The sequence below is a fragment of the Strongylocentrotus purpuratus genome, unplaced genomic scaffold (genome assembly GCF_000002235.5).
Source record: "Strongylocentrotus purpuratus isolate Spur 01 unplaced genomic scaffold, Spur_5.0 spur5_scaffold_12, whole genome shotgun sequence".
NCBI classification, from domain to species: Eukaryota; Metazoa; Echinodermata; class Echinoidea; order Camarodonta; family Strongylocentrotidae; genus Strongylocentrotus; species Strongylocentrotus purpuratus.
The window spans coordinates 8,152,082-8,179,729 of NW_022145597.1; the positions used below are offsets into that span (position 1 = coordinate 8,152,082).

General features: G+C 39.5%; 1 protein-coding gene across 1 annotated transcript; it reads right to left on the reverse strand.

Moving 5' to 3' along the window:
- On the reverse strand, positions 1-26,016 carry LOC115918524. The gene is made up of 9 exons (XM_030981751.1): positions 25,906-26,016; positions 19,416-19,912; positions 10,094-10,226; positions 8,957-9,074; positions 7,995-8,114; positions 6,425-6,649; positions 4,687-4,957; positions 2,010-4,339; positions 1-1,302 (listed from the first exon to the last, which is right to left on the reverse strand). Exons 2-9 carry the CDS (start codon positions 19,798-19,800, stop codon positions 1,153-1,155), a joined length of 3,732 nt encoding a protein of 1,243 aa, XP_030837611.1. The 5' UTR covers positions 19,801-19,912; positions 25,906-26,016; the 3' UTR covers positions 1-1,152.
- Positions 26,017-27,648: the final 1,632 nt, after the last annotated feature.

Sequence of the window (27,648 nt, forward strand, 5' to 3'; positions counted from 1 at the left end):
TACACCGTTAATTACAGTAGAAGGAAATGTTTTAAATTTGTTTAGCTGCAGTTAGACCACACACATATGTATATTTTACTTTGTAAAGTGTGGTGCATGTACATTAAAGGTTCATTCAGATATGACGCAGTCAACTGCCGCAACAAATTTCTTCAAATTACTGCTTTAAATCAACTGTTCAGATAACCAACCTGTCTGGACACACGACGTGTGGAATACACTTCAGGTGATAACTCCATAATCCTTTCCATTCCTGGGTAGAGAGAATCCATGATGATGAAATGCTTTGCCGTGGTAATGTTTTGCATTATGCTATTGCAGACCTTTTCTCCATGAATTACATTTCAATAGAAAATGTATTCATCTGTGTTGTATCTGTGTTTGGGAGACTTTTTTTCCTTCATTTTCCACGACTTTCCAGAAGAATTTACCCACGATTTTCCGGGTTTTTTCCATGACCGTAGGGACTCTGTTATATTTGCGCATGAGCAGATAAAGGACATTTGTGACTACTAGCAAAAGCCACCCAGGAAAGATACAGGAAACAGGCTTAAGGAATTAATTAATTATTTATTTATGCACCTACATTACAGTCCATGGTACAAAAATGGAAGTTTCCTTTAAAAAAAAAAATGGGAAACAAATCATTGATTTATGTATCACCTCCATCAAGCTTGGAGTGACAATTTCAAAATTAACAAAGTAAGACTTGTTCATGTGTAAAAGATCTGTTATATTGATGGTCATTTGTACCATGTGCTAACAACAAACTGGTATTGACATTTTTCAAATAACTTTACTCCCTTTGCAATTTACATTCACATACATGTAAATACCATATAGAAGTTTGCGAACAAAAGATTACGTAACTATACGTAATCCCGTTACGGCAAGTAGTATAAAAAACACATCATTCTGCAGAATTACAACCAAGTGTTGCATCTTGATTATTCATACACATTACACAATCACTCCACATTACAATAGTTTCATAGTAATAAAATGTTGCGAATTCATTCCATGAAAAAAAAAATTAAGTAGTGATTGCTTAGTTGGTGTATAATCAAGAAAATCATTGCGTTTTATATATCACACGAGAGAGAGAGGAAGAAAAAGGACGTATATTCACGACATCACACGCATATCAATCAATCAACATTGCAAACCCAAGATGTAGTCAAAGAGGCCGTGTCCCGACTGCTCCGAAGACGTTGTCACCAGATGGCAGTATTCATGGACGATGCGCATAAGGTCGCCGACGCTCCAACGCTTGGTTTGGATCTTCAGTGTTACCTGTTCAAGCTGGAGGAAAGTGGAAAATAAAAAGCGCATACGTAAAGGGACTTGTAAAGATATGAAATGAAATAACACACACACAAAAATTAAATGTTATGGACAGCACGATCTGAAGGGAAACTAATCAACAATTGAAATTTCTCCTTTCAAAATATTAAAATGCTGTGAATGTAGCATTACAGCAATTTTAACCGTGCCTTCTTTGTAAGTTCTGTACATTCATATTCAAATTCAAATTCAAATTAAAAATGAGGTTTTATTCCAGACTTGTCAAAAAGTCCAAAGACTAAAAGTGCAAGTTTACATCAAACATACAATCATATAAACAAGCATTCAAAAACATATATATATATATATACATATATATATAAAGAAAACAGCAAATGAAAAGTAATTAAATTTGACTAAACAATAAACAATGAATCTGCTTTAATAACATGCTGAAGAAGTTTATCTGATTGGCGATGTAACTTAAGAGGTCTTTTTTTTGTCACAAAAAGTTTACATGTACTTGTATCAAATGAGCTAATGAGCTTTTGACTGTTTTGATTTCTCCAAGCCTTTTATATTCATCAAACTTCTTCTTCTTCTTCATATCGAGTCACTTCATATCGAGTCACTACACAAGTCCCATCCAGTGCTCCACACAGGCTCTGGCACGGTAGTTCACGGCTTACAGGTCAAACTTACATTTATTTATAAAAACATCTCACCTGCCGAACTCTTTCATCGTTGAAGCTGTAGTAGAACAATGATGGCGCCCTGCACTGTGACGCAGCCACCCACTGGAGGAGAGACTTGAGCTGCGGGTCACCACCAAACACACCGCATCCCCAGTTTCCCGTAGCTATAGGCCTCCTGGCAGGAGTCCCCACGGGGTGCCTAGCGACCCTTGCGGTGCTCGATAAGGAAGCCTGGTACATGACTACTGCATCTTGGACAGCCTTCTCTACGATGCACCCGGCCGTCTCGTGGATGGAGAGTACAGGCGGCAGTTCTCCTGCGAGACTTGTACACGCTGTCTCCTGGCGATCAAGGTTGGAGCCATCGTAGGTGGCCAAGATGGAGGCTTCGTCCATCGTGTCCTGAAGCTGACTGTCCTCAGTGATGCTCTCAGCTGCTAGTCGCTGTGCTGTCAGGTATTCGTCCTTGTATGTCTGCAGCGCTGATTCAATGATCGAGTTGGCCAGGTTGGAGGCTAGGGTGACCAGATCCATTTCAGAGATGGTACTCCTGACCGAAAGGGAACAGGAGGATACTGATGATGTTCTGAAGCCACGGCGGGGGTAGCTCCTTCGCCTATTCCCTCCACCAGAATCAAGGTCTGACAGAGAGTCCAGGCGTATGAGTTCTCGGAAAGGAGTCGCACCGTATAGCTGCAAGAAGGCATCGCAGATGATGTCATCAGATAGTCGGTTGGCAAGTCGGCTGGCAGCATGAATTTTGGACTGGGTAGGTTCATTCTTATGAGAAACGTTACCTAATATAGAACTTTGGCACAGTTCTTGCTGGAAATCTTCCAGGTCTGACTTTCTTCTCTGACCCAATTTCTCTTCCACTTCTGCAACACGAGTCAGTTCTTGAGAAAAGTAGGCTATGTTCTCTTCCGTCTTGCTTGGCCTCCTCCCAGTGGGGTCAATGTTTCCGATACGCAGGAGATCCTCTGTGAAGCTGTCCATACTGGATCGCTTGGAACTGCCTGAAGGGACCGTCAAGGAACTTCTGGAACTGATGCAGCCTGAACTACTCTCTCTTCTAAACAAACCACATGAGCTGACTATCTGGGTAGAATCAGTGACTGCCCTGGATACCAGGCTGCTGGCAAAGCTTTCAATCTCCTGGAACCTTGAATAACCAACCTCCCCGTCACATCCTCTGGTGCTGTGATGTCTTGAAGAAGGGGTAATAGAGTTGAGGAGCTTTTCAGCAAACTCCTCCAACTGCGAAGGATCCTCTAGACTGAATCGCTTAGAGCTCCCTGTGGATGCATTGGAAGGGGACGGAGGAGGGGTGGATGGAATGGTCGAGTATTGCGAGTACAGAAACCCTTGATCTGATGCAGAAAACTCTTTGATAGCATCCTTAACAGCAGAGTCAGTGACACTTGTAGCAAAAGCATCAAGTCCTGCTGACACTACCGGTCTGAAGTAGGAGTTTCTCATCCCATCCTCCTCATCCTTTTGAAACCTTTTCTTGACATCCTCCATTACCCCGCCAACTATACTTTCTGCAACAGTCTTAATATCAGATCCTGATACACTCTGTCCCCCATTTCGAGTTCTTTGTCCTTCCGTATCGACCTCCCCCTTCTTCATCTTTTGCACAGCCCCTGCTACAACATTAGACACGTATGCCTCAACAGTCATGCCAACCTTCTCAGAGCCAACACTCGACAGACTGCCTACGCTTCGAGTGCCACTAGCGCTGAAGTCACTGTCCATGTCAATCCGGACAAAGCTGTCCGACTTGGACGATGACCATGTGGATATCACACTGTAGCCTTCCAAGCTTGGGCCTCGGTGGCTGCTCGTTTCAGACACGCACATCCCAGCGATCTCCGCAAGGGCTTCCTTGATGACGACACCAACGATGTCGTCAATGATTGCACTAAGATCCTGAGCGATACCGTCTCTATTCCCATCAGGATAGCCATGGCCGTTCTTCCATATAACATGCTCATGAGACTGCCCATCACCTTGGCGAGAGTCGATGGCATCTGTTATGATATCTTCAGCAGTATCTTCAACAGATTGTCCACGTCGACATTTAGCAGGCTCCGCTCTCTTTGATGCAGATCTCTTGGAGGCATGCACGTATCCCTCCCTCACTGCATCACCGGCAATCGAAGAAGCAAAGCTGTTCAAGCCCTCATGGCGGCATCCCGCATCACCCTTTTCCGTGATTTCTAGGTCAAGAGAGGGCTCACTTTGGGTTGCCTGATCACGCTTGCCCTGGCAGTAGTCCTTGACTGCGATGTCAGTGATTGCTCTGCTCAGAGAGTTGCTGTAGTCTGATATGGTTGAGATGGAGGGTGTTACGGATCCTGAAGAAGAAAAAAAAAGCAAAACAAATGAAACATTCCATAATTTAAAGTGCTACATATTGTAGTTGAATAAAGCCTAACATGAACCTTGAAGGAGATACATATTACAAAATTGGCCTAATAGCAGAATTTCTTAATTTACCTAATTAAAACTCATTTCTCTGCTACAAAAATTCAACATACCATACATGTTGAGGCAGATGAAAGTTCCCTTAAAATCTACAACCGTAAGGGGGGGGGGGGGGGTGTCATTTAGCCCCTCCTATGTTTGGATCGCCACTGCATGATTGACACTACAGAATCCATCAAAATTTTAAAATGCCACAAACAAAAATCATTGCACTTACTCGGATGGCTCAGGCTGTCAAGGCCTTCGGAGGCCGTCTCAAAGTCCCCTTCAGTTGACATCTGCGACTGGTCCATGGCATCGAGATAGATGCTCTCACTGAGCCCCTCTCCAGCCATCTGATTGCTCAAGGACAGCTCCGTCTGCAGGAAGCCCACGTAGGCCTTGTTGAGTTCCCTCAGGAGGGTCGGGTCCCTGTACTGGGTGTCTCCGGGATTGCAGGATGCGTCGATGGCCACAAGAGATGTCTTGATGTCCCCACTGCTAGTGATCTGTGGGTGGGAGGGAGTGGAGATTTTGTTTGGTTTTGTAGCAAGTATTGATAAGAGAGTTAAAGGTATAGACCAGTTCTAGTCATGCGATTGCATTGTGAAAGAAACGGTGTGGAATCCATCAGAAAAGGTTGATCATCTAGCATATAAGTATTGGTGTGTACTACAAGGTTCTGGAATAATTAAAATGATAAGAATTTTTGCCCAGTCTTGGTCAAGTTACAAGCACTGTACACAGAAAGATGTATATGGGACTATGCGATATCTATCCAGACTGGATAGATATGATACTTTACCAAATATATCAATTAGTAGGCGGTTTCCCGGCAAAATTTGTATCATGTTTTAATAGTCAAAACATATTCTTTCATAGAATATATATTCTTTCCATGAATATGACATAGAAGGTCGTATTCATGGAAAGAAGAAGAGGGGAAGACCTCGTAAAGGCTTTCTAGACGATGTAATCACAGAATGTGGAGCAACAGGGTATGAAATGCTGAAACGGATGGCTCAAGACCGTGGAACTTGGAGAAACACTTGATATAAAATTTTGATTGGGTCACTGAACCTGTCATGAACTGACAGATCACTATTGATGATATTCTTTCACATGATTGGTAATCAGAGCTTCCATTTCATTTTCTGAGAGGGGGGCATTTCCAAAACTGGTCTATACCTTGAAGAGAGGTCGAGGAGGATGACTACTGTAAAAACCATAAACTTTCCCGAGCATGACACATAAGCTATACAGCAAGGGGTAGATATTTGTGAACATTGAAGTTTCTGAAGGCAAGAACAGCTGTCATTGAATTACATGACAATTTCATACAGTTCCTATTCAGAAGCCTGAATATGATATCCTAAAGTGACGATGACATCACAGAACATCACCTGACTGTGCATTATCTACATAGTCTCCTGTGTATCTCAGTCTCCATCTGTAGCCTTTATAAGCAGAGAAATTTTCAAAGCCGCTACTACAACCACTACAACTACTGTACAACAAGCAATTTCACTACCACTACCAACATTGCTACCATTACCTCCACTATTACCACTAGTACATCACTACCAACACTACCACTGCTACTTAAATCGTCATTTCTAAGAAGCTCACCAGTGCACCATCTCTAAAGTCCCCTGCGTATCTCAGTCCCCATCCATAGCCCGTATAGAATGAGAACTACCCAAAGCCACTACCACTACCAATACAACTACTACCACTACAACCACTACCACCATTGCTACCATTGCCACTACTTCTTATAAAATAAACAACATTTCCAAGAAGCTTACCTGTGCAGTGTGCACCATCTCTAAAGTCCCCTGCGTATCTAAGTCTAATCCGTAACCCGTGTAGGACGAGAACTGCTTGACGCCACTACCATTACCACTACCACCATCGCTTCCACTACCACCATCGCTACCACTACCACTTATAACTTTCATTTCCAAGCAGCTCACCTGTGCACCATCTCTAAAGTCCCCTGTGTATCTCAGCCCCCATCCGTAGCCGGTGTAGGACGAGAACTGCTCAAAGCCGCTGATCGAGATAGCTTCATTCTCCTCCATGCTCTCCATGAAGATCAGGCTTACCAGGAGCTCCGGGCAGATGCAGAAACGGATCTCCTCCTGGACGCATCCAGAGCCTAGGACTCCACCGCCGATGTACTCATTGGCAAAGTCAACCTACAGTTACAAAAAAGGTAAAGTGTTTAATGAGGAATGTAATAAAAATATAGCATAATAAAATCAATGTTACTGTGTGAGAATGTGTTAGACTCTAGGTCGACTGATAGGGCAGATGCAGAAACGGATCTCTTTCTGGACGCACCTAGAACCTAGGACTCCACCGCCAATGTACTCATTGGCAAAGTCAACCTACAGATAAACGACATGAATAGTGTTTGATTAAAAATCATAATAAAATCAATGTTACTGTGTGAGGATGTGTTAGACTCTAGGTCGACTGATAGGGCAGATGCAGAAACGGATCTCTTCCTGGACACACCCAGAGCCTAGGACTCACCGCCAATGTACTCATTGGCAAAGTCAACCTAAGGTTATAGGACAAGAATAGTGTTTGATAAGGAATATAGCTTAATAAAATCAATGTAACTGTTTGAGGAAGTGTTAGACTCTAGCAATTGAGAGGACAGTTGCAGGGAAGAAACAGATCACTTCCTGGGGGGTGTTTCATAAAGCTGTTCGTAAAGTTACGCATGACTTTACGAACGACTTGAATATGAAATGCCAGATAGGATGCCCAAATTTTTTTCTGATGTTTCCAATAACCTCAATGAAATTACGGAAAAAATATACTTTGCATTAAAAATGTTTGTTATAATAAGAATGTTAATCTACATCTGCACAGTTCAACTTAAGTTGATGCAGTTAAAGATGATTGAGCATCCCATTTGGCTTTTCATATATAACTCATTTGTAAAGTCATGCGTACCTTACAAACAGCTTTATGAAACACCCCCCAGGACACACCAGGAGCTTAAGACTCTACGGCCGATGGATTCATTAGCAGAATGAAAAAGACATTTTTACAGGAATGTATTCAGAATAAAATCACAACAGTGTTGCCAAACTTGCCAGCTAACTGATAAATCATCAGATCAACTAATGAACATTTGTGAGTAAGTCTACCAAAACAAGTTGTTTTGATCAAAAGCAGAGAATCAGACAAAGGAGAAAATCTAAATTATTTTTGAACAATTAAAAATTTAATTAATACATTGATGCCATGAACTAGCATTGGAATTAGAAATTGAAAAAGGTTTCCACTGTGCATGCAGACAACAGGCTCTGTATGTGTGTGTTGTTGTTGTTGTTGTTGTTTTTTTTTTTTTTTTTTGGGGGGGGGGGGGGACAATTTCATTCATCTGCGTGTCCAACAGCACATTTGAGGTTCGACACCAAAATAAAACTTTATCATCCTGCAGAGTTAACATTTTATCATGTCCTTCTTTCTCTTGGTTCAAAGGTCACATCATGATAACCTCTCATCAATACAATGTAGACTGACCTGGAGCGTGCTACTTCCTGCCTCCTCAATCAAGCCTTCAGGTCGGACCACTAGAGGGCAGAGTTGGAGTCGGCTGTCCTTCCACGTCTCCAACATCGGCACCTCGTCTCTTGGTAGTACCTGAAGGAATGTGGAGGAGATAACAATGACAATGGTGGTACCTGTTGAAATTATAGTGCCTCATCGATTACGATGTAACCGGCCACAGCACATAGAGTATTTAGTATAATCACACCAAGCAATGGCTTCATTAGACTGGTTTACTAACGTTTCAAATGTTATGCATACTTTTTGAGCAAAGTTTCTTTAAGTGATCACTACAAAATATTGAATTTTTGTATAATTTTTGTTAAATGTAAATGCTTTTTATCTCCCAGCAAGAATAAACACTTCCGGCTCTGTATCAATCGGAAATCACTGTTGATATCCCTAACACTGCAATATTGGGTAAATATCTTGCCATAATCCTCAGCTTCCTGGTGAATCATTCATATTCCCAGGGCTTCCTGTCTGTATTCCTAGAATTTGAGCAAACTTCCTCATCTTCTTGAACAGGAATGCAAAGGTAATGGGTTCAAATGGTTTTTACATTATTGTATACTGTATGTCCTCTAGCAAGGCATTTAATGTCCCTTGCTTCTCTCCACTCATCAGGCATCACTATCACCACCACCCCCACCATCACCTTCATCGTCATCATATCACCACCACCACCACCACCACCACCACCACCACCACCACCACCACCACTACCACCACCACCACCACCACTGCCACTATCATCATCATTACCACCACCACCACCGTCATTACCACCACCACTATTACCACAACTACCACCACTATCACCATCACCATCACATCACCATCATATTTATCACCAACTACATCAACACCACCACCACCACCACCACTGTCATAATAATCATCATCATGATCAAGGAGGATGGATGATAACCAACCTTTCTAGTGAATGTAATGCTCCCTAGAGGCCCGCTGGATACAGAGTCGGTTGCTAGACGATTGAAGTAGTTCAGGATGCATCGTAGCTTAGCAGTCTGAGAATCTTCACCCTTTGACCTGTACAGTACCGTCAATGCAACAAGAGGTTGATGTTTACTCACTTAATTTGTCACAAAATTTATAACTTCTATCAGACATCATGATTCAGTTCTTAAACAAGGTCCCTTTTTGATAATTTTCATTCAACATACTAGTATGTGTTTCATCAGATTGACAATTAATATGAATTGACCCATAACCAAAATTAGCTAAACAAACCCTCTTAAGTCCAAGACTCCACATATATTTCAATTGAGTTAAAACAGGATGTGTCTGCCCAGGACACCGAAAGGGTTAATAGCAACCTCCGGATCAAACACTTATTTTCAAAATCACACTGTAACTAAAACCGGAGAAATATATTTCACTAACTTTACTAGAATGCACCTACTCGTAGGAATGGGCCACTAAACATTTGTGTAAGGCATAATATAAAGTGCATTACTATAACAGAGTCGAATCAGGCCAAATAATGCCATGCATTTCTATTTGTTGGCAGGTTGACTTTTGAACATGAAGGAATAAATCACCTGGGTAGATAGAGGCACTATAGATAAAATACCTTGTCTAATCAGGCAGATTCAAATTCTCAACTTCTTTTGTCAAAAGTCAAGTGCTTTAAGACCCCTTGACTACTGAATTTGTCCCTATTTTCACGAAGTGACGGTAGTGAGGAAAATCGTAACGCAAAGTGAATGCAATTTTTTTTCACTACCGTCACTTCGTGAAAACAGCGACGAATCTACTTCCCATAGGCTTAGTACATGAATCACCTGGTTCACATAGGCAATGGGTTAACCGGTGCTGTTAGCATAAAGTTATTTAATTTAAAGGCCCACTGTACTACTTGTAGCTACTTGCTCCCTCTACATAAAAAACAATGCCTAATCGATGACCATTCGTCTCCCATGATCCACTTTTTCTAATGTTAATTGAGAGCTGAGTTGATGAGATAGCCACCTGTCAGTGACCTTCCTGGGTGGTCTAATCCCTCCTAGCCAAACTAGTACAGATGGGCTTTAAGAGATTATACTTACATGTTCAAAACTCCAAAGAAGCTAGCAAAGTGAGTTAGATTGAGCGAGAGGCTGGATGGATTGGGGAGCGTGCATAGAAACAGATGAGCCATCAGGCTAGCTACAAACCTCCGGGGTAGTCTGCCTTCACCTCCTGTAGTAGAGAGAAAGAAATAGAGAGAGGAGATAGAGGGGGTGATAGAGTAGGAGGGAGATGGGAGAGGGAGAGGGGAGCGGGAGAGGGGAGGGGTGGAGAGGAAGAGAGAAAGAAAAAGAGAAATAGAGGAAGAGATACACAGACATTGGCCAAAAATGACAAATGGAAAGAGAGAGAGAGAGAGAGAGGGGGAAAGAGAGGGAAAGATAAAATATAAACAAAATAATAATTAAAGATAAATTAATCAAGACCTTTGACCTACAAATTCATTAGGTCTCTCAAACAATATAGCAATATGTTCATACAAACTTCTCGGTGGCCATATGGTAAGTTTTTATTTATACTTATCCTCTTATTAATCTGCATAATAAAATGTTTTCCTTTACAATATGGTCACTATTTCTCACAGTTTACTATAAATCTACATGTACATGTACATTATATGTTAGAACTTGATAGACTATTAGTTAAAATATGGTCTAATGGAAATTTTGTATATGATTGCATTTGCACAGGTAGCCGAGTCTTGCATAAATTTCAAATATGGCAATTATCAATCTATACAAGCTCTACCCCTACAGGCCTAGCCTATAATCTAGGCGGAGTGCCGAGCTTTTTTCTTTGCTGCTAGACTAACCTTAAGCAGAACGTCTGATACGGCGAGACTACGAACCGTGAGCCGCGAAGCGGCTCACCGCCTATAATCACTGGTCTAGCTTTAGTCGTTGTTTTTTTTATTATCGACCGTGAATCCGTGGCAGTTTTTCGTACGAAAAAACCTCATGAATACGAAATGAACTCAACCAATCAGAAACACGTATGGAGAAGAGTCTATGCATATGCATATTATAAATCACGTGACATTACGTCATTTTCTTCATCCAAGATGGCGGGTAGTTCATGCGACGACGATCTTCTGCGAGAAAGTTTATCATATGCGGCCAACAAACTAGGCATTCCTAATGGAAAATTCAGAGAACTGCAGGAATCCGCTATTCGTAGGGTTATTGAAGCCGGCAGGGATATTTTTGTTGCATTACCTACTGGTTTTGGAAAGAGTGCAATATACCAAGCAATCCCCTTGTGCTGTGATTTTCTACGCGACCACGGATTCTTTGGTAGGGCTGTTGAATGATTCATAGATCCGCCATTTTGAATATATATGAATATTGATTAGCTAGACCAGTGATTATAGGCGGTGAGCCGCTTCGCGACTCACGGTTCGTAGTCTCGCCGTATCAGACGTTCTGCTTAGGGTTAGTCTAGCAGCAAAGAAAAAAGCTCGGCACTCCGCCTAGATTATAGGCTACTACAGGCCTTGTAACACAAACTATAGCCGTTAATGCACAGTAAATCAAATCATTCACATGGCTGATTGGGAAGGAGGGGGGGGGGGTAGAGGGAAGAGATGGTACACTATATACGATGCTATTTGAGCTGAGCTTGAGGAAGAAGCCGTATTATATGATAACATCAATTTAATAAATATTGATTGGGAAAAAACTTGCATCCGGGAAGAATCCAATTTCAAACTTCATTCCTAAAAAGGTTGATTTACAGAGCGGAGAAGGTACAGCATAAGCCAAGCAATTTAGAGGGATTGAAGAAGAAAAAAAAAATCAAATCAAAAGCAGAGCCAAAATCTTTCTTTTTTTCCTGTAATTTTATTTTCCCAGAAACCAGGGTATCTTCTACTAGGAAAGGAGAGTATAAATATCCAGTCTACAGATCACAGTTTGTAAAATGTTTGAAAGGCTTGTGCCTGCACACTGTTATAAAAAATACAAAAACATTAATAACTACAATTTACACTTTTTACAAATTATATAGATGTATCATGTATACCCTTGTAAATAATACAAATTGGGCTTTAGCAAATTTCAACTCCTGTTTTCTGTCCAAAATGTTCAAAATTTTGTTGCATTTTTCAAGGCTTAACCCAAACCATTAAAATCATAATGAATTTTTTACAATTTATCTCATGGTTGGTCATTGGCCATCTTATTGTTTCGATAAGGGACTAAATTGGAAATGAATCACAGTGGTAGAGTTTCTATTTCAACTTGTATTAATAAATGATTTCAGCGCAAAGAACAATATGATATAAAAATGATAATGATAGCTACATTTATATCATATTGCGCACATATCCATCCCAGGGGATGCTCGAGGCACCTACATGTACACCTGTACATGTACAAAGTAGTATTAATACCCTTGCTTTAGCCCAGCTGCCCTAAGGCGCTGAAACCATTCAAGGTATAAATTCCTACCAGGTACCCATTAACATGTACGTGGGTGGAGAGTAGCATAGATATGCAGATTAATGTCTTGCCAAGGGACATTAGCCCTGCGGTGGGACTTGAACCGTGAACCATGTGATCCACAACCCGGTGATGTACCCACTAGACCACAACACCTTTACGCATGTCCATGTATAAATCTGTGATACTTTAAGTACACGTGCAAATACAGTTTACAATGTACATGTACAACTGTACATACCGAACAAGCTCGAATGCACTATTAACTATTTCTCCTCAGTTTTGTTGGTGTGCACTTAAAATGAGCAATCTCTACCATACTGTACAGTACATGGTGTAAATTTGCACGTTAAATAGGGGCAGACCTGTCATGAATCTTGTTTTTTTCCCCTTTTTTCAAAGAAGTGAAAATGAGTGCTTTCATTGTCTACTGATTCTGCCATCTTCTGGATAAATGCACTTCAAAGGTTTAACAAATTGTAAGCATGACGGCAATATCCATTATCCTTAATACATATTCATCTGCTTATACAATGAAGCAGACTGCTCAATGTTCACACAATAGATGAGTCTGTACACTGTATGATTGTGCAGGCATCTATAAAATGTACATGTACATTGTATGTACAAGCATCAAGCAAGAAGTTCTGCACAGGTAGCATATATTTAAACTTATTATAAATCTCACTCTTAGACCCTAATCAAATGATCGGTTGAGTCACGTGTGATGCATTTACGGAGACTATCCCATGTTTTTTCATGAAAAAGCGTGCTACACATGTAGTAATTTTTAGTACCGGTAATACATGTATCCAACAAATTTTAAGTAATGACACACAGAAGTGAGTGTAGAGGTGCGCTTATACTGTGTGTGGGCCTATACTTGCGTAGCACTGCGCGTAAAAGCATATATAGAAGTACATTTGTAAGTGCGCTTACCTCTTTGTGCAGGCTTACAATTGTAAGTATGCCCATTAAACCTGGGATTTATTGAAATGAATTCTTTTATATCAAATAACAAGATTCTAGGAGACTCCTTCTATACCGTAATACAAATGATGCATTGCATGCTTTCACTGGTATATTAAAGGATCTATCTGCTTTTGTTAATACTGGTAATCAGCCTGGTTTTTCTGATGGCATGACCAACATACCGGTATCTCAATATCTATCACTTAATGAGCTACATGTATATTTTGTACGAGTTGTTGCTTGGTTTCCTCACGATGTCAAAATCACCTGCTTTAAAGGTGCTCATGACAGTTGGGTCAATGTTATATGTGTTCACGTAGCGATGAGAGAGTGAGGGTGGAAATGTGGGGGAGAGGGAGGGTGAGAGAGAGAGAGAGAGAGGGGGGGGGGGGGGGGAGAAGGGAGAAGGAGGGGAATACACAGTGTGTAGATGAAGAGGGGGAGAGGGAAAGAGGGAGAGAGGGGGAGAGGGAAAGAGGGAGAGAGGGGGAGAGGGAAAGAGGGAGAGACGGGGAGAGGGAAAGAGGGAGAGAGGGGGAGAGGGAAAGAGGGAGAGAGGGGAAGAGGGAGAGAGGGAGAGAGGGGGAGAGGGAAAGAGGGAGAGAGGGAAAGAGGGAGAGAGGGAAGGAGGGAGATAGAGAGAGTGAAAGGGGGGCAGAGAGAAGGTGGGGGACATCGAGGTAAGACCAGAGAGGGATGGGTGAGATGGAGATGGGGATGAGGAAGAGGAGGGAGAGAAAAAGAGAGAGAGAGAGACAGAGACAGAGACAGACAGACAGACAGAGAGAGAGACAGAGAGAGAGAGAGACAAAGAAAGAGAAAGAAAGAGAGAGAGAGAGAGAGAGAGAGAGGGGGGCATAGAGGTAAGACTAGAGAGGGGGAAATGGAATAAGGATGAGAAAGAGGAGGGAGAGAGAAAGTAAGTGAGAGAAAGAAAGAAGGGGGTCAGGAGGAGAGGGGCGGAAATGGGGTGGAGCAGCTAGAGAAGGAGGATGATGAGAGAGAGAGAGAGAGAGAGAGAGAGAGAGGGATAGGGTCAGGGTGGGGGCTGGTAACAGAAGGGGTTTTGAGGAGAGAGCAGAGCAAATGGGATGAATAGGAGAGTAAGGGAGAGGAGGAGGAATGAGATAAAGTACAGTCAAACCCGGTCTGTATCTCCTATCAATGACGTTTCAGATCAAATAAATAGAGCATCCCCCTATTCACATACCATACATGCCTCAGGAGGCCAACATATACAGCACTTATAACAGCCCCTGTCAAGTAGAGAGGAGCCATTCTAAAACAATCATTTCTTTCAACTTGAAAATAACAACTCTACACTTAATATATGAACTAGTCCTAGTGGGTGTTTCAAAAAACCTGTCATCATGCATCAGTGACAGTTTTTGTTATAAGCTAGTGAAATCCTTGCTTCTGATCGGTTATAAGTAGATTTGTCACTGATTTTTGTCATTTGTCATTGAAAAAAGGCTGAAGTTGTAATCTCTTGAAATTGTGCTAATGAATTTCCCTTCCTCGAATAAAGATTAAAAGTACTGTTAAAGAATGGAGGATTAATTTGCTGCTTTGAAAAGTCCACTAAAATAATCTGAACAAATCCATATTTACAGGAAATTTCTGGGGTTTCATTCTGAAAAAAATTATATCATTATAATGTATGCAGATATTTTTTATTTGATGGTTTGTTTTTATTTTTAATACCCGACTGTTAGGAAAGCATGTGTATGCTTGTACGTAATAAGCAACCAGGGGACTGATGACTTTAAATCTTCTCTGAGGGACTTGATAATGAGGAACTTTATTTAGTTGGCATTTTTTCATATGATCCGTTCGTACTGAATCAATGTCAACTTTGCCGTGTGAATGTCATCTACATGTACATTAGTACAAGAATTGTACAGTACACTTAATATCTGTCCTCTTCTGAAAAACAAGTTGATGCGTATGAATGTTTAAACAGGCTCTCAATGGTCTTAGATTTAAAGAGAAGGTTGAGTTCTGGGCAGAGGTGAAAAATAATAATTTGTGAGCATTACCATTGTATCATGCAAGTGTGGAAGAACATCAGATATAAAATGTTCCCTGAAAATATGCGGGCATGTGACATCATACAAATCAGGACAGATTTTTATGCCACATGTTCGTGTAGTCCCAAGTGTACAGTGCTTGTAACTTTACCAAGACTGGGCCAAATTTCTTATAATTTTGATGATTCCCGAACCTTGCAGTACACACCAATACTTACATGTATATGCTAGATGATCAACATTTTTTGACCAATTCCACACTGTTTCTTTCACAATGCAATCACATGACCAGAACTCAACTTTATCTACAATGTACATGTATATTGTATGTACTCAATGGTTTCAGCATGGAGATATAAGAATATCTCCATGGTTTCAGCTTGCCTCAAAGTTGCTGAGCATAGAAAGTACCAAGTGAGAGTCTCTACCTGTAGACTATATCCTGCCTTAGACTGTTCTTGAGATGTGACAACGCCGACGACGTGCAGTACATGAATTTCATCTGTTGCGAAGACATCACCCTTGACATTCAAAACGCAGATAATAGCGTCATGAATAATTTATGTGTCATAGATTACCGGGGCTTGCCTTTAATGTCACAGAACCAATATCCCTGATAGTAAATCATGCATCAATCATGATCAGCAGGCTCATCATGATCCGTTTCCATCCTGGATCCATCAGAAAAAGAGTTTGCATATTTTCCATTTTCTGGCTTTGCGTATAGTTGTAGATCTTTGTGTATTTACAGTACCATATGTACTTGTACCAGAACTTCCCAAGATATTGGCTTTACACTGTTCTCAGCATTGTACAGTGTACCATATGAAAAAAAGTCAACAAATACAACAAAGTACCCCAAAATTGTTTAAACAAAAAAACAATACAAAACTTGCAGTTTTTCTTCTCCATTGCGCCTCGAACATTATTATTATTAAAACAAAACAAAACAAAACAAAACAAAACAAAACAAAACTAAACTAAACAAAACAAAACAAAACAAATACAAAAACAAACAACACCAAAATACATCAACAACAACAGCAAAAACAAGCAACACTAAACTTCTGTGTTTTTTGGGTTAAATGCGCTCTAAAAAAAACAAAAAAACATATACCCGTACTCATCATAAATCATGAATCATAAAACACTGCAGGCATGACACCTGATATTGGTTCTCATCCATTATCTGGCACTATCAATCAATACAGATCCATGCTAATATTTTTGGCTTTGTGCACTACCTGTACCTGTACGTGTACCTTTACATGTACAGTGTACATGTACGTGCTATGATTTACAGGGCTTGCCATTTTAATGTCAAAAACTTCAATTGTCAGTGCTTAGCAACCTCAATTTGTACTTTTCTATCCAGCGTCTCGTACAATATGCTCCTTGCAAATTTTCTCTATTTGTTCATAAATGTGCTCTGACTGTCAAGGCTTATCTTGACTTATATTTTTTATATTTTGTAACATACAGCAGCATACAGTAAATACATGTAGTACAATAGTACATTACTGCAAGACATAAAAAATACTAGATTTTGTCTGTCATCTTACATGTAGTAGTATTTAGCATTAGTCTCACTTAGTCTCAGGAGCGCCTTTGATTACGCATCTAGATATTGGCACTCTACAACTTCCCAGTTTGTATTGCATCTCAAATAATCATTCATTACAGATTCATTCACATGTTTCTGGCATGGTATCAAATGTACCAAGCTCATCAGGGCTGCCTTTCCTTTGCCTTTGAGGGCCGATATCCGATATCACTATACACTGCACATGCACGTGTATGAAGTCAATGACGTTCATGTACACCTTGATCTTCCCTATCGAACCGATCCGCATCTACCCCCCCCCCCCCCCCCTATTGTATACAGCCAAAACATAACAGGTGTGAGAGAGGGGAATCAAAATTTTGACTTTCAATTCAACATACAGGTGTAATCAGAACATTTCTTTTGGGGCACAAAACAATAATCTGTTGGTAAGAGAAGACTCTATATCCATTCATTTGGTAGGCCCACATTTTCCAGAAAGTATTATCTCGGTAACTAACATTTGCTCTTAAAAATACATTTAACAACTACACTGTATACCCTTGCCAAGTTTTGTAATTTTTGAGTTACTGTATGTCAAGAGTTGATTTGTTCTGATTCTAATATGTTTCTTGAAAATATGAGATATACACGTATTAAAGGTAAAGACCAGTATTGGAAACGCCCCAATTTTAAAAAATGAAATGGAAGCTCTCATTACCAATCATGTGAAAGAATATGTTTTGACTAATACATGATGATAAAAAATTTGCCGGGAAACCGCCTACTACATGTAATTCATATATTTGGTAAATTTGTTTCTCTCATGATCTGTGAGAGATATAGGGTAGTCCCATATACATCTTTCTGTGTATAGTGCTTGTAAGTTTACGAAGAATGGGCCAAATTTCTTATCATTTTGATGATTCCAGAACCTTGCAGATGCTAGATGCTAGATGATCAACCTTTTCTGATCGATTCCACAATGTTTCTTTCACAATGCAATCGCATGACCATAACTGGTCTTTACCTTTAAGCTTTAAAAAATTAAACAAGGGCCCTAAATCAACCAGGCCACCTTTCATTTGGGGTTTAAAAAAAAAAATCAAATGTACAGTAGAAGGGGTATGAATAAGTCAGTTGTTAAAGTGTATGGTAAATGCATCTTGGTTGTATTTGTTGTTCAGAGTTTAGACTACACTAATATTCTATGAGTGTGTGTGTGTTTTTCCAAACAAATGGACAGTCAATATTTGGACTCTTTCAAGGTACTAAACACAATAGACAGCAATGCCTCAAGAGGATTAACTAATGCCTAGCTTCCATTGTGAACTTTCCTTTGTACATCACAGTGCGCATTGGACGTCAATTACAGCTAAAATCAATTATTGATACCCTTTGTAGTTTTTGTGTTTTTCGTATCTTAACAGTGAAAGGTGGACTTGTTCAATGAGGGCCTTTGTTGAATACTCTAGATGTAAGCTTTAATCAGACATACATGTATTCTTAAGAAACGTAAATCAGGACAAATAAATATTTCAATTACTTTAAAAACTATATTGGTAAGGGTATCAATCTAGTTAACTACTAGATACCCTACATGTACATGGTCTGTCAATATTTTCATTTACACACTTGCACTTTAAATACAAGAGGCTACTTAGGGGATTTAAGCTTCTCAAAATAGAGAGCCTCTCAACCTGAAGAGCCTCTAGATACAGGACTCAAATTTTCCATCTCAGGATTAAAGTTGCCATTTGTCTCAACACAAGAATTTAGAGGACTGTTTGAATATGAAGTAGCACTTTTTCAGAGCAGGCTTGGTCAAGAATATTGCCTATCAAAATGGAAATAGGTCTCTTCTAGATCTTTATGATATGATCAAGACTTTGAAATATCCTTGATTTTCAATAGATTTTAGCCGAGACAGATTGAACTCTTCGGTACTGGTATTCAAAAGGCCACAGCTAGAATGTGCTTAGGAAATTACATATTGTTCAAGTCCGTCAGTCTTTAAAGCCCCACTGCACTATTTACAGCTACTTGCGCCCTCTACATATAGCTAACAATGCCTAATTGGTGACCATTGGTCCCCCATGATCCCCTTTTGCTTATGTTAATTGAGAGCTTTAATATTTGATGAGATAACCACCTGTCAGTGACCATGCAGGGAGGTCTAATTCCTCCTGGCCAAACTAGTGCGGTGGGGCTTTAACTTTTTCCACATTTACCAAGAGAATGCACATTACCACAACATGTGACATGTAGTATGACGATTTTTCATTGATGATACAGATAATTATTATGTAGTATTTCGAAAAATCAAACAAAAGAAAACTTCACATCATGTTCGATAAAGTCAAAGTCATACATGTACCTATTTGTTGGACACTGTAGAAGAAGCCCTCCTGCGGCTTCAGGTCTCCAAGAGCCAGAGCAAGGTCCACAATCATGGGCAAGGTCTGGTCAAAGAACAGTATCCTCTCCTCCTGCGTCGCAATCGCCTCCAGGAAATGGACCAACCCTGCCATGACCGTTGCTGCCTTGGTCCTACGGACGTCCGCCGACTTGGTCCCGCCGTGGATGAGGGCGTAGACGTGGTCCAGGATGGGCATGGTCTCGGACATGGTGGTGACCTTGCGCATCCTGGTGAGGGCTCCCTGGACCAGGGGCCATGTCCCCAGGTCACAGGGAAGGACCACCGGCTCCCTGCTTGGATCCCTGTGGAGGGTAGGATGCTTGGATCCTTTCTCTGTCACCATGATGATGGAGTGAAGACGAGGGACGATGGGGAGGAGTGCGATGTCTCGAGTTCTGCTTTAATACAGACTGGTTTCTTTGCACAGATGTCTTCTACTGATCAACATTTTCCATCTGCAATGATAACAAAAACAAAGAAATACAAGTTAAGCCTCGTCACAAATGCCATTACGAACTGCTACGAACGCCTTACGAACAGTTTGCAGACAATGGAAATTCGGGAAGACAATAGAAAAACAAGGAGATTTGTACGAAATTATCGTTCGTACGAACCTTTGTGACCGTAGCATAACTTCTACATTAAAATGTGAACACAACATAATTCTGAAGACATTATAACCATAGGGCTAAGTTCAGTTACATGTAATAAATTTCATCCAAAGAATTTGATCTGTGATCTCGACCAGATGTTAGTTATTTGAAAGCAAGTTCCAACACAAGTGACAAGGGCAGGCACATGTCCATATAATAACTAAAAACTGAACAGTTGTTCGACACATGCGATCGTTGCTCTACTGTCAATGTCCTACACAAACCAAATTCTTACCTTCAACCCTGAATCAGAAAGTGCACTGACCCTAATCTTAAACCTACATGTACATGTAAGTGAAAAACCAATCGTACCCCATCCCTTCATCTGTGTTGAAATAATTCCTGGAGCGATTGTCACTGAGGGAAATATGTTTGAGCAGGATCCGCAATTACCAAGTCCCTTGAATAGGACTAGCATAGCTGTAGGTCCCCTGGCTGCTAAATGGTTACATACATGTACATGTATGTGTACTCTATACTAACATCATCATGTACATTGTGTTAGTGTACATGTACAGTAGTTGTAAACAATGATTTTAAAGATAAAATAAACACTAATCAATTAAAAACTCAACCTGCACCCATGAACAACTGGAATCTTGTTAGTATTAATTACAAAGTACATTTTCTCCCAACGAATCCCAGTATCATGTCAGACAGACTGTCAGACAGACTGCCACCATGACTCCAACTACTAGATATTTGAAGCAAACAAGGTGTACTGTGCCAGTGCATAATCTTGCATACAGAAGAACATGAAGATATTGACTACTTATAAATTTTCCTAAAACCATGAATTCTGCATGCATGGAGATCTCTTCCCACAGGATGCTGGGGATTGGATATCACGAGGGACGGGCTTGGCCGTCACCTGTGCATACGAAACAGACAAACGTGCGTAACCACTGTTTATTAAAAAGCTCTGTTCACACTGCTCCCCATAAAATCTCTCATTTGATCTATTAATAATAAATGTTAAAAGGGCAAAATTACTTCATGCTCATTAAAAAGCTGTGTTGACACTCCTCAAAATTAAAGCTCTTATTTTACCTGTTCAAGATACATGTACATTTAAATATTTGAAAGAAAAACAAAATTTGTTTTAATCTAAAAGCTCTCTTCACACTGGTTCAAATTAGACCTACCGTTATTGTTTTATCTGTTCAAGTGTTCTTACTATATGTAAATTCTTACTTCATGTTTACATACACTGTACCTGTACATGACACTCCTCAAAATTAAACCTCTTGTTTTACCTGGCATACTTTATAGAGTTATATACTAAAAAGACTAACAAAATATGTGTTTAAAACAGGAAGCTCTGTTCACACTAAATACTAAAAATAACAAACATACATGTACATGTACTGCAAAAAAGCTCTGATCACATTTAAGAGAGAGAGAAACTAAAGGCTAAAGAAAGGAAGTTAGAAATTACAATGAATTATCAAATCATTTACAAGATACTAATCACATCATGCGACAGACCACTTGGGGAGGGGGGGGGGGGTGGTCAGGGGCTTTTTCCAGTCTACATAGTCTACTCTATGTACTTGTACTTTGTACTTGTACCCCCACCCCTTCCCTTGAATTAAATATTTTTAAAACAAGTATGAAATGCATCCTTATCGCCCTACACTTGTACTTGATAATTCACCCCATCCTTTATTTGTGTTTGTCTGAGAGATGTACTGTACCCTCTTCCCCTTCCCCCCTCCCCCCACCCCCCAAAAAAAAAAAAAAAAAAAAAATGTGTGCCTGAATTTCATAGATTTATCAAAGCATACTCATAGAAATTCCTGAATGTTCAGGTCCATGTACATGTACAGTGTATGTACTGTATGGAGGACTACATTTTGCAAGCATTATTAATGAATAATGAGTCATTCTGAAGAAACAAACATTCTAAATTTATAAGGCTTCTTTTGTTCCTTACTGGTCAAATTGAACAATCGCTGCTTGTGCAAATAACTTGCTCCTGAAACCATGTCATCTAGTGACCTTGCCCAAGTCCAAGGCATTGAATTACACGTGGTAACCGATCATAAATATTCCATCGGTCACCAATAAATCCATAGTATACATGTATATCTCTCACTTTGCATTTCTTGATCTAAAAGCAGGCTTATGCCTTCACCAGATGTATAGGAAAGAGTTTACGTAGCTAGCTTAGCGGAATAAAGTGGTACGAAAGGACACGTCAGGAACCAAAATGCGTAATAGTTGTGTGATGTTCGTTAATTAAAGCCCCTATCAGGAATTTGCAAGCCATCAAATTCATCTCGAATTTATCTGTAGCAGCAAGAGGAGTTTATGAAAGTACATGTACATGTATACAATATGTGCAAATTTTCACATCAGAAGTCTGTGGTTTTCTCTAGCTATGAGTGGAAATTGAAACCCTTTATCTGTGCAACGAATTGGGTAAATAAAATACCTACTGCCAGTTGCAAAATTCGATTTTGAAAAGATTTTTTTTCCCTCCATATTTTTTCCCTCCACAGGGATTATATTGATTTTCATTTGCAACAAATTAACTAACATAATATTTAAGGTAATTTAAATTTATGATATCTATGATGACTGTTATTTTGGTAATAATTAATATTTTGCCACCATATTTTTACTAGAGATTTCAATAATGGTTTTTACCATATTTTTGGCCCTCTTACAAAGTTATTAATATTTTCAAAATTGCAAATCCCTGCAATATCCTATAAAAGTTCCTTTTTTTAATTTTTTATATCTGAATGAAATTTTACCTCACATTAAAGATAAACTCCAGTTCTGGTAAAAAAAAGAAAATTAACTCTCACAGAATCAAACGATACTTACACTGAATGTTCAAGATTACGAATAAATGACATGTGCCAAACAATTTTGGAACAAAATGTACATGTACATGTATACTGGCTGAGTAATGAGCATAGAAAGACAAGGAAATCAAGGTAGTACTAGCCCCGACACCATGTGTGTTGTCCCATATATACAAATGTAGCTTTCTGTGTACAGTGCTTGTTACTTTACCAAGACTCTGTCAAATTTATTATGATTTTGATGACTCCAGAACCTTGCAGTGCACACCAATACTTACATGTACATACTACATGATCAACTGTTTCTGATCCTTTCCACACCTTTTCTTTCACAATGCAATCGCATTACCAGTACTAAAGTTCATCTTTAAGCCTCATCAAGAAGGTATACGTTTCATACCAGCTCCATTTCTTAACGATGTTGTTATATTTGTGGGGTAAGATTATGTTTTTCAATAAATATGCATTTTTCGTTCTGGACACGTCTTTATCTGCCACTACAGTCCGCTAATAACGGTTAATAGCCTCGTCTCCATGGCAATCAGGATGGGATTCCTTTTAAAAAGGTTACTTCACACTTACACTACATCATGTGCACTCAAAATAACTTTAAAAAAACTTGAGATGGAAGCCATAGTTAATATGTTCACACAGATCTATCATAGTTTTAAATATTTAAGTCTGCAAAATCTCAAAGTAACAAATGAAGAGTTTCATTCCAAAAGGAGCTAAATCCACTTTGGGTACTTCCGAGTAAATCGCCTTTTTTTTTATTTCTCCACTTTTCCTTTAGCCATGTACATGTACCTTAATGTTGTTATATATTTTAAAGGTGTCCCCCTGGACCAATAATATATGATGAGAAAAAATCTACCAGTGTTTCCTGATTTTTACTAAATTTTTAAAATTTTTGTTTTCGTGGATTTAGCTCCTTTTGGAATGAAACATGATTTTGTACCCGGAAAATTTTATATTTTCTCAATAAAGTCACTGAAATGTACTATTCAAATTTAGTAGCAAACCTTTCCTTTTAAATAATAATAGTGAAATCACAACTAAAAAAACCTTTTGGAAAGAAAGTAAACAACATATCACATTTTCATTCCAAAAGGAGCTAAATCCGTTTCATTCCAAAAGGAGCTAAATCCATGTTTCATTCCAAAAGGAGCTAAATCCACAAAATCTAAAAATTTACTAAAAGTCAGAAATAACTGGTAGATTTTTTTTCTTATCATATATTATTGGTCCAGAGCGACCCCTTTAAGATGTATAACAATATAAAGGTAAATTGGTAAAGGGAAAGTGGAGAAATTAAAAAGGTCATTTACTCAAAGTGGATATAGCTCCTTTTGGAATGAAACCGATTTGGATTTAGCTCCTTTTGGAATGAAACATGATATTGTACCTAATTTTTTTTTTATACTTCCTGGTGAAATTTTCGAACGTGTTATAGTGCATTTTGTCCCCATGTAGGAAGTCATTATTTTAAGACAAATAACTCCATTTTGATGAAATATGGATTTAGCTCCTTTTGGAATGAAGCTCTTCAAATAACAATCTACTAACAATGACAAGGGTTCACACGAGACTGAAACAATAAGTTTAAACTACAAGCCTGGGAAAGCATTCATTTTAACTACAAGCTCAAATTTAATTCAATTTAATCGCGTTCTCACAGCACTTAACTTCAAGTGAGGACGGTCTGCTCAGTTTGAAGTTATCTTGCTAACCTCAAAATCTGTTGTCGTTTGTACATGTATCTTCAAGTTAACTTGAAAGTTTAGTAACCACGGGTTCATCCCTATCGGTCCCTATTAAACTTCAATAGGACTTTGATGTTTAACCCTTGGACTACTGAAATCTTTAATTCCCATAGGCTTAATACGGGCTTCACCCGGTTCCAATATTCAATGAGTTAAAGCAACGACCTAAACTTTAAGTTATCAGATTTTGGTGTGAACCTAGCCATACAATGTAGATGCCAAGCTTGACGATTTAGAGCTGAAAAGATTACAAGAACTCTCTCACTGTGTGTGTGTATGGTTTACAAGTTTTTTACAATCACAAAGTGGGTTCAGACATTGACGAGGAGTAATCTGTTAAACCTGTTGACAAATGAGTACTTGTGTGTATTCCCCCATGGGTTTAAAACAAGAACCAACGAGTGCATCCCGAACCATATCATTATTTACATACAAATTAATTGTCTGCTTATTTTTCAAGAAACATTTCCTTCACTGTATTATTTCAAGTCAGTACTGGGTAGAGTAATACTGTTTTGTTTGTGGCATTGCATGAGCCATAACCTGATTTGCAACAGCCCGAAATGCAGCATATGGAAATTATCTCTCACTTTCCACGGGCAAAACCCTGCCCCCTTCTCTCTCTCTCGCCGCCTCAGGCTCTGCGTTACTATGTTGTAGGTATTCTCTGGTAACATTCGATTCAACTGCTCATCAGTTCATGGCATACATCGCATCGCCTTGATAGATTAGATTAATGCAATTCAAGTGTGCATGCACAGTGACATTCAAACATGTTCAATGATCAGTGGCTTATTTCATGAGATCGCGAGATGGCCATATTAAGAATAAGATTAAGAACAAGATAGAAATCTAAGTTTGTTATTACTTATTAGTATAAATCATAACACAACAATCTATGTAGAAGTCAATTTCAGGTAAAGAAGTTAAGACATGAACAATACTATAGTCACACAAGGAACTCCCTAACCACACTCACACATTGCACAAACATGAACATACAGTCGACAGCTACAGGCAACACGATCCGCCCAGCTGCAGCTACATGCATGTAGTATACAGTGCTTGGGCTTACTGGTCCGCCCTCGCAGCCGGGGTGTTATGCCTCACGTTCGCACTACGATCAGTCGGCTTAGCAATTATATACATCATCACGAACAAATCATCTGATATCAAACATTTCGGTACGGTAAAATTCAATAAATTAGATGCTTACCGATGATATGATAAAGCCAATGTACCGTACAACCAAGAAGATCTACACACGACGGGCAATCGAATAAAAACGTTATGATTCTGTTTCGGCCAAAATCTCGACCGAGAGCGACGTTGAAGACGTTGAAGAAGTTACAATGCGCGTGCGCGTGCGCGGCCGGATGGCATATGTACGTAAAATCGGGGGGGGGGGGGGGGGGGGGGGGGGGGGGGTGGGGGTGGAAAGGGCCTAGGGGCGGGGTGGAAGGGGGCATTTCGATTACAGAAAGAAGTAAAGTTGATTATAGAAAGAAGTTAAGTTAATATAATTCGGCATACACTTTCTCTTTTTCTATTAGACTTATATTCACTCATTCTCATCGCTTCAAAATTATCAATCTCTAAAAAAGGAGCACTAATTTTTTTTTTTTTTTTTGGCTCTCAAAAATTTGAAAATTCGCACCCATCCCCCCCCCCCCCTTGAGCGCCAGGGGAGGGGGCCCATCTCCAAAAAAGGGTAAAATTAATGTGTTTTCACCCGTTTCCCGCCCCCTCTATCCCCCCCCCCCCCCCCTGGATCCGCCACGGGTTGAATGGTAGCAGAGGTATATAGAATTGTATAGAATGGTAAGAGAAGTAGAATGGTATTAGGGAGAATGCTAGGAGAGGTAGAATGATAGAATTGTATCATAGATGGAAATTGAGAAAGGGAGAGGGAGATGGAGAGAGAGATGGAGGGATAGAGAGAGAGTGAGAGAAAGAGAGATGGAGGGAGAGAGAGAGAGAGAGAGAGAGATGGAGGGAGAGAGAGAGGGAGGGAGAGAGAGAGAGAGAGAGAGAGAGAGAGAGAGAGAGGGAGAGAGAGGGAGGTAGGAAGAGGGAGAGAAAGAAGGGGAGGGGGAGGGCGGAAACAGAGTGGAAAGAGATGGAAAATAGAAGATTAAAAAAAATCGAAGATTAGGAAAGAGAGATATAGTTCCCGTATCAAGGTGAACAATGAAATAGAAACTATAAAAAAAAATTTAATTTTTTAATTTGTATACACGTTGTATACAGTGTTAAGAATTACACTTATAATTTCATTGTAATCCCCCACACACAATAACACATGTACTGACACACCAACTACTACCACAATTGAAGAAAATGTTACTCTTACTCTATTTAGACATCCATACAAATTAATAGAAAGCATAGTGACTTTATTTCTTCCATTTTATTGCAATACAACTTACAAGTACAATATTCTTTGATTTTCTCATAATCTCGCTAGATAAAAGGGGAAGAATGAATTCTTCATGTAAGTATTTTAAAAAATCTATCATTTTTAAAATGTAATACCTCAGTCATATCGACTATACCAACACGAGGGCCCCGTTTCTTAAAACTTGTTATCAATAACAAGTTACAGTAAGTGCTATAAGCTATTGAAATAGCGGCATCTGATTGGCTAAGAGCTAATTTGTCATAGAATTTTGGCATTTGTTATGATAACGAGTTTCATGAAACAGGGTCCAGATCGGGCACTATCCAGAACATGAATTCTTAGGATGATGTTGAATGAACAAGAATCAGTCAATTTGGAGTTGATTTGGCAGTCGACCCAGGTATGACAGGCAATTAAGAGACTATAATTATTACAAACAGTTTTTACCTCATGAGAGAAATAACATAAACAAATTACATTGATTACATTGATTACATTGATTACATTGATTTAGAAATTGTAAGTGAAAATTTAGTGACGGTGCAGGAATGGTGTAAT